Here is an 8,442-nt window from a genome sequence, read left to right as displayed (position 1 = left end):
TATTTGAGTGGTCAAAATACCGAAATCTCATTTGTTATTATCTATTAATAAAAAAACGGGGACAATACATTTTTGAATGTTATTGTTTTTTAATTTGGTGTGGGTTCCTTATAGCCTATTATTAGCCTACATTAATAATTATTATGATTTAATTTAATTATTAGGATTTTTGGTCTGTTTTTAATACAATTTACCAAAAAACTATTAATAGTGACCATCAAAACAATGGCTGCGTCCGAAAACCTAGGTAGCTGCCTTGCTGCCTCGCTGTCTTATAAGACAATGACTTGTACGACAACGTTTGTACATGATGGTAACGTACCTCCTAAAACTGATTTCGGGCAGACCTCTGAGGCAGCGTAACAGTTTAATGATCTACAGCAATATAGCGCGCGCTTTGGTGAGAACTAAACAAATATTTAATTATTACAGTAGTAATTTCTCGATAGAAATAATATCAAAATTTAAATATGTTGGTCAAAATCGTACATTTATACACAAACTGAGCAGCAAACGCAACTTTCAGACGCCATCTTTATTTTTCTAGCTCAACTGTCCAAGTGTCACAGAATGGAAAACACAGGATTGTGGGATATCAAAGGCAGCTAAGGATACATCTATGCTTCCTTCAAAAATCGATCTGAGGAAGGTATCTCATGAGACAGGAAGTGAAGCTAACATTGGATTCGGACGTGCCTTGATGCCTTACTACCTTGAAATGTGTCATCAGAAGGCAGCATTTTCCAGTATGACTTTACAAATCCACATTACAAAAATAAAACAACAAATATAAGATGAGATAAATAAAACAGCATAGAGCAAATATTTTTAACATATTGAATTTAATATTTTCATTTTCACAAGATGTTAAAATTACTACTTTTAACTGTTTTTAACTTATTTTGCATTGAATGCAATTGGCCAGCGGCTGCTCTAGGGCAGGGGTTCCCAAACACATTCCTGGAGCCTCCCCAACACTGCATGTTTTCCATGTCTCCTTAATCAAACACACCTGATTCAGATCATCAGCTCATTAGACTCCAAGTCAGGCTCTACCAGAGCCATAGAGAGACTCTCTCTATGGCTCTGGGCTCTACCTGCTCTAGGGTATTTGCATAAGGCGATCTGATTGGATGACGCCTGCATTGGTGCTTGAAAAACGTTGCGTCAGTTACGCTTTTTTCGTAAGTAGAAGGTAGGACATAGCAAGCATTTTGAACTGTGATTACACTATCTTTGTAAGTTGAATTCAGAAGGCTGTCTGGCGGAAGCTTTATAACTTGATAAATATGGATATTTTTCTTACACAAACACATCGCTTCACTTCAGAAGGTCTTTATTAAACCCAGGAGCCATGTGGAGTACGTTTTGCTTTGGATGGATGCACTTTCTCGAGCTTCATACTCATTGGTCCCATTCACTTTGTCATATTTTTAAATATTTTTTTTTTTTGCATTTTCTAACGAACTTTCATAGTTTGAATGCATAGTTCACCAGGTCATCATTTACTCATCCTCATGTTGTCCAAAACTGCTGTGAAACAAACAGCTTGACAGGTTTGGAATGACATAAGTGACAGAATGTTCATTTTTGAGAGAACTGTTTCTTTAAGATTAAAAGTCTGGATTTGGGGAAAAGGGTAAGACAATCAAATGTATAGCCTAGGCCTAGTAATTTGAAAATAGTAAATAAATGTTGAAAGCACAGAAGATATGACTTTCATATAAACAAACTGACCTCTACAAACTATCCTACTTTATTCAGCCATTATTCTAAGTCTATAAATAAACTGCCAAGAGAATTCAAGCTTTCCAGATAACAATTAACTTGTGACATGACACATTTTTGTCACAAAGACTGCTTTGATGAGGTTAGTCCAAAACAATTTTGAGCCGTTTAGAAGACTTGTTCTCCAGCCATGGGGTCATGACCTGCCTCAGTGTCCCTCAGGGGAGAATGCAAGGGTGTAGGGGGTCTGTGTAAAATTAACAAACGGTGTACAAAGTTTTCCTATAATATTTTGAGTTATTTTATTGACAGACGTAGTTTTGACAGTAAGGAATAAAAAAACAAAAAAAACAAATGTACATAGTTTTGTAATGTAAGAATGTTTTGCTGTTTTGGAACAACATTTACTTTGTAAAATGTATTTTTGAAATATATTTTAATGGAACTGGAAAATGTTTCTCTTTAGGTTTATACACTGAGGGCTTAGATTAAGCCAGGATTAGGCCTCAGTTCAATTAGGACATAGCTTTTATAAACGTGCCATAGGAAAACAAAAACCGGTGTGCATCTTGAGATAAAACAATGGCACTGACATGTTTCAAGTTATGTCAGTGCAAGTTACTTTCAGTTAAAACAGCTCAAACATGCATTTTAGTCTGGGACTAGACTAAAGCCTTGTCTGTGAAACCCAGGGTTTAAAGTTTTACATAGCTAATCCTTCACAATAACGGTCATCATAAAAGAATGCAAATATATACCAGATCATTTGATTTCTCTTGGTTTTAGGAAATGTCAATAAAAAAAGTCACTTATTTCATTTAGCAGTCATCATTTTGTCTCTCATGTTTTGTTCTGGGGTAAGTTATGAGACTACATTTCCCATACTGCTGTGCGGTCAGAGTCCCGGATGTCTTTCACACCGGAAGAGAAGCGTGAGTCTTTTCTAGCCATCTTGTGGCATCTAGCAGCGAAGCGCTCGCACAAGCCCCGTAGAATCGGAGGAGAATCCTGCTGAAAGGGGGCCATCATGCCCGGACATCTGCAAGAAGGTTTCGGCTGTGTCGTAACCAATCGGTTCGACCAGCTATTTGATGATGAAGAGGATCCGTTTGAGGTGTTAAAGCTAGCAGAAAAGAAGAAGAAGGACGCGCCCGCTCCTGGTGCCGCCAAGACCGCCGCGCAGGCTGCAAAGCAGCTCAAAAAGGAGACACAGAAAGACAGGAAAGTCCCAGTTCCTGATAAGAAGGAAGAGACACAAGCTCCCGTTCCTCTCAAGAAAGATGGTAAATATCGCTTGTGTTAAAGTGGTTATTTGGTCACACTTTTCAAAAAGTAAGCAGCCTGCAAAAGGCGCTACTAAGCCCATGAGGTCGCGCACAACTCTATTGTTTATGAACAGCCTGGCACCTCAAAAACTTCCAGCTCTTTCAGCTAAATGTTTCTTCGCTCCATGTATTGTTTCTAGGTGACGCACGTAGTAGAACCTGTTGCTACTTAACTAATTATTTTCTAGATCCTTCATGAAGTACAGGCCTAATGATAACCATCAGTCGGTTTGTTTAATGTCGGCTAGTTATATTTGTGCATTTAACTCCGACTAGTAAAACTCGCTCATTCAGTACTAAAAAGAATCGTGTATTGACAGTCTCCGAATGCAGTCCGTTATCACATGGCTTTTTATCAGCGCACGAGCGTTGCAGCTCCAACCTCGTGTTTGAGGAAACACAGTCCGTCCTCTCAGACATGACACTCCCATTGAAAACCCTCCTATTGTTATTTGCCTAAAGTCGGTTTTTACCTTCATTACGTGCTTTAAACCCGCGTCAGACTGACCAGTTTTAAAGGTAGGGTTGTCAAAGGTTTTTTTTTTTCGGGTGTCAGTGGCCTTGTTTGATTTGGATGAGAGGAGGCAGCGGCCTCGCGAACAGGTGCGCGCGCAGGCGGGACGGCGGGCGCGTGATCAGCTGTTGGGCTGAGCGTGAGCGTCTATTTCGGTAGGTGGAGGGAGGGATCAGTCAATCACACGAGGCGCAAACCATTATTTTGGAGACCAACAACTTGGAGTTTATCCTATGCTAATGTAAAAACCGAAGTATAGAAAAACACAGACTTCCCCTATGCAAGTAAATAAGAAATATTTTAACAAGTTAAAGAAAAAACATAATAATGTGTATTTACATTGTTTCAGGGTATTTTGGTATTGGCCACAATTAAAGTTAAAGACAGAGCTCAGCCAAAAGTTGAATTTATCATTTGCTCATCCCTCATGTTGTTTTTCCCTGAAATACAAAATGTTTTTCTGCTTTTTGAGTTATTCTAAAGAAGAGTAACACAGGTTTGAAACAACATAAGGGTAAGCGAATGACAGAAATTAAACTTTTGGGTGAACTTTTTTTTTTTTTTACCTGTACACATTAAATTGCATTAAAAATAATTCATGTTAAGGGAACCCCTTTTTGTCTAAATGTTGTTTTTATTCCAGCATGAGACCATCTCATTCACAATTGTTTTCTATGATAGTTGTTGGTAGTAGTGGTGTTTGGTTAAATCTGTTGTTTCTATTTTGAAGGCATGAGGAAAGTGGGCCGACGACCGGAGCAGCCGGCTCAGCCAGCTCAGTCAGGATCCCAGCAGCAGGGAGGTCAGGGAGAGGGTCGTCCACCAGCTGACAGGCGGCCTGACAGGAGACCACCACGTGAACGACGCTTTGACAAACCTGCTGATGAAAAACCTGCTGAAGGTGGAGAATTCTCGGTGGAGAAGTGAGTCAATTTGACCCTTTTATGTGTGGTAATACATAGTTGATCCTTAACGAAGTTTTGTACTGAAACATTTAATTAGCCATCAGAAGTATACTTTGGTTTTTAATGTCTTTTTTCATTTTTTTTTTTTGTAGTCGGACATGTTGTTATAGATTTTATTGTAAACAATCCAATTTTAAAGAATTTTTGACCTGTGATCTTTAAACAAAATGTCAGTCTTTTGGTGAACACAACAGTCTCTCATGACGTACTCAGGACTTCTCCAATCATTTAGTCTGTTTAAACTCTGCCCCTGCAAGCTCACATTCATCTGCCTCCACTTTTATGTCCAGTGCCCACATCTCAACATCTAATCAACAACCAATGCATAGAACAAAGTCCTTGACCTACTTGTTTTTAAATCCGTTACATTTGGATGTACGCCACAATATGGAAGAAAAGCTTTGTCACTACTTGTTTCATCACAACTTCAATAGAACTTGATAGGGATTTTGTATTACATTGTTTTCTCTGCACAAAGATTCATTAATTGAGTAACAAAATCCTAAAAATGGAATATTTTAGCAGGTAAGACTGACATCTAACCGCTACATTATCTCTCGTCAGGTCTGTCGGTGACAGGCCGTTCCGGGGGCGTGGAGGTCCCAGAGGAGGGCGCGGAGGCCGGGGCAGAGGTGTTGGCAGGACTGACGGCTTTGACTCACGCGGCAAACGCGAGTTTGACAGACACAGCGGCAGCGACCGATCGTAAGTCATTTGCGTCCACATATTGGCTCCAATGATAATGCCGCCCGTGTGTGACATGTCAAAGCTAAGTGTTAATTTTTGTTTCAGCAGCCTGAAAGCAGAGGAAAAACGTGGAGGGAGTGGATCTCATAACTGGGGCACTGTTAAGGATGAGTTGAGGTCAGTGGAGCAACAGACGCTTTATCTGCCAAGATCTTGAAAACGCAGATGAATTTGATTCACAGACTGGTCAGTGAGGGTGTTTTGGTTCATTTTATTAGATTTGTGAAATTGGATACATTTCTGTTCTCTTTACAGTGAGCTTGACCAATCAAATGTCACCGAGGACACCCCTGAAGGAGAGGAGCATCCACCTGCTGACTCAGAGAACAAGTGTGTAGAACACACTCAGAAAACAATTCAGCTCTGAATTAGCACGGCATTGCTGAGTCATTGCTTTCTATTTGCTGCCGGCACTATTAGCATATGTTGCCACCTGTAATTAAAAAAAAATTGGTATGCAGCATTAGGATTGATTTGGGAACAATGGCTCTTTTAAAAGTATAACATATGTTTACAGTCTTCAGACAAAGTACTTCTTATTTGGTTGATCTATGCATGGAGTAATTGGATGCAGAATTTTTAGTTAAATTTTGATGTGATATTTTCATAGGGAGAATGAGGCTGAGGAGGTTAAAGAAGAAGGCCCTAAGGAGATGACTCTGGATGAATGGAAAGCCCAACAGGATAAAGATAGAGCCAAAGTGGAATTCAACATTCGTAAAGCCAATGAGGGAACTGATTGGAAGAAAGGATATGTACTGCACAAGTCCAAGGCTGAGGATGTAAGTAAAAGGACAATGTTTGAACTTTTTGTGTTCCATTGCATTAAACATTTATATATTAAGTAATGTCTGTTTCATGCTGAATTGAAGTTTTTGCTGCATACTAACCATTCTCCAACATTTTTAAATGTGCTTTTAAGTAGCCTGGAAGTGTAGTTGAAAAACCTGAGTTTTCTTTTCAGTATAATGTAGTGGTGTCACGATACTGGAATTTCTAAATTCGAAAAGATAAAAGGAAAAATATCGATATTCAATATCATTTTTGATACCCCAGGGGAAAACTGCTATGCAAGTAAACATTCATTAAATAGCAAATGATGGCACAAATAAATGCGATACAATAAAGAGACAAATTAAATAAACTTGACAAAGTTTTTCAGGTGCGTTTAACAGTAGTATTCGGGTAAGAAATACAGAAAATAAATGAAGAAATAAAATGTAAAAACACTGGATAAGTTTTCATTTTAAAAATTTAAATACAGATTAATGCTTATAATTAAAGGTACAAAAGTTATTCAGTCAAGAGCAGTGATTTTTTTTTTTTTTTTTTTTTTTTTCTTTGATATGACAGACAGCAGCAGGTATATTAGACTGTATTTGACGTTTAAGGGCAATAAGCCACGAAAAAGAACTCTTTGGTACTTGCGAGCTGATTGAGAAGCAACTTTGTGTGCGTGCCACTTATATAAATGGCATGTGACCGCGAAACCTACGGGAAAGAGTAAAATTATGCGCAATACCCGCCACACCACACCGAAATTTGGGTCATGTAACAACACTATTCAACCGGACTGAGCGAGTTGGAGAGGAAGTGGGTGTGTGTCAGCACAGCTGGTATCGGTGTATCTATCGATACTGCCAAAAATTAGGATTGGAATCATTATGTATAGAGAAATCAATGTTTTTGACAACACTAGTAAGGTGTCACTTCTCTAAAAGCATACAGAAACCTTAAGACTGTATTGAGAAGCCATTTGATCACATTCATTTAGTCCTTTTTATCCCAATTGAGAAACTAATACTAATAGTTTGTCAGGCTATAATCTGTTTCATCCGTTTTATTTAGTGTACATGTTCACTTCTTTCCTGCAGGCCTCTGCTGATGATGCTGCTGGGGATCACCACTTCCGCAGGCCAGCTAATGACATTACGTCCCAGCTGGAGATTAACTTTGGGGACCTGGGCCGCCCAGGGCGTGGTCGTGGAGGACCACGAGGTGGCAGAGGAGGCCGTGGGGCCACTGCTACCAGACCACCTCGTGAACGCAGGCCAGACAAGGTATGGTGTCTTTGTGCATTTGAGTATCTGCAGGTACATGTTTAATTTTGTACAACTGTGGAAGAGTTCACACATCTATCCAGAGATAAATGTTGAAATCACAACCTGTTTATAATGTACACCTCATTTGATTGATTGCATTATCATATAGGTCTTAATTATTTTATCTTTATATATATGTATATTAGAGAGAGAGTCATTCAAGTCATATGTGGGTTTTTCTTTTTTTTTTAAAGAGTATGCATTAAATTGGTCAAAAGTGACAGGAAAGACATTTACATTGTTAAAAAGAATTGTATTTCAGGTAAATGTTCATTTAAATTTTCAAAAATGTTTTACAGAGACATTCAGCACAACTTTTTCCATTTTTAATAATGAAGGTTTTCTGAAGGATCATGTGAAATCTCTGTACGTCGACTTAATTTAAAAGACCAATCAGAACATAGAACAGATGTTGTTGGTTGCAAAACATAAAAGGGTACATAAAGGGGTACACCCAATCTCATGGTACTCTTGAGTACCTATAGACCTATATATTGCATCCTTCATATCTCCGAAGATTCTTTAGTTTTATCAGATTTATAAAAGACAGATAGCATACTGATTCTTTCTAAAACAGGCGTGCCGTGGCCGGCACTAAAGAGTCAACGACACACCAAGCACATCATTGCATTATCACTGGATAACTTTAGATTCATTATATGTTCGTGTTGTTTACATTATATGCACTTTCGAGTCGATTGCCAACATTACACAGATATTTGATGCAGTTTTACTTACTGCCTGTGCCTCGGAGCAGTCCCAGTGATCAAAGATCCTGGTCATGAGTCTATCTTTCAGTTTCAAACAATCTGCAAATCCAGCATCGAACTGGGCCTTGTTTATAAAACAATCGCCCCAGGAAAATCAAACTGCATCCACTGTTCCCTTAACACTGTGCAGCACTGCCGAGTCGTGCCAACGACTTCTGTAACCCGAATGAAGCATGTCGATGGACATCAGAATGCATGAAATAGCATTAGACATGCCCTTTTAAGAAGCTGACCTGATTGAAATCAAATGACTGAATGTAACATCTGTGGCTGGTATTGCTAGATTACAAT

General features: G+C 38.9%; 1 protein-coding gene across 2 annotated transcripts in view; it reads left to right on the top strand.

Annotated features, from left to right (window-relative positions):
• Positions 1–2,640: 2,640 nt before the first annotated feature.
• Positions 2,641–8,442, top strand: part of serbp1a (SERPINE1 mRNA binding protein 1a) — a 6,967-nt gene continuing 1,165 nt past the window's right edge. Inside the window, exons 1-7 of one of the 2 annotated variants that reach the window (XM_067374820.1) lie at positions 2,641–3,011; positions 4,298–4,490; positions 5,097–5,237; positions 5,328–5,396; positions 5,535–5,609; positions 5,890–6,061; positions 7,154–7,339. In XM_067374820.1, the coding sequence (XP_067230921.1) occupies positions 2,756–3,011; positions 4,298–4,490; positions 5,097–5,237; positions 5,328–5,396; positions 5,535–5,609; positions 5,890–6,061; positions 7,154–7,339 (1,092 nt within the window). In that variant the 5' untranslated portion in view covers positions 2,641–2,755. Of the gene's footprint in view, positions 3,012–4,297; positions 4,491–5,096; positions 5,238–5,324; positions 5,397–5,534; positions 5,610–5,889; positions 6,062–7,153; positions 7,340–8,442 lie in introns of both variants that reach the window. The other variant, XM_067374819.1, reaches the window with a different exon arrangement.

This window comes from Chanodichthys erythropterus, chromosome 21 (genome assembly GCF_024489055.1).
Source record: "Chanodichthys erythropterus isolate Z2021 chromosome 21, ASM2448905v1, whole genome shotgun sequence".
Taxonomy (NCBI): Eukaryota; Metazoa; Chordata; class Actinopteri; order Cypriniformes; family Xenocyprididae; genus Chanodichthys; species Chanodichthys erythropterus.
Note: the sequence above shows the minus strand (reverse complement) of the source record. Positions and strands in the feature narration are given on the sequence as shown.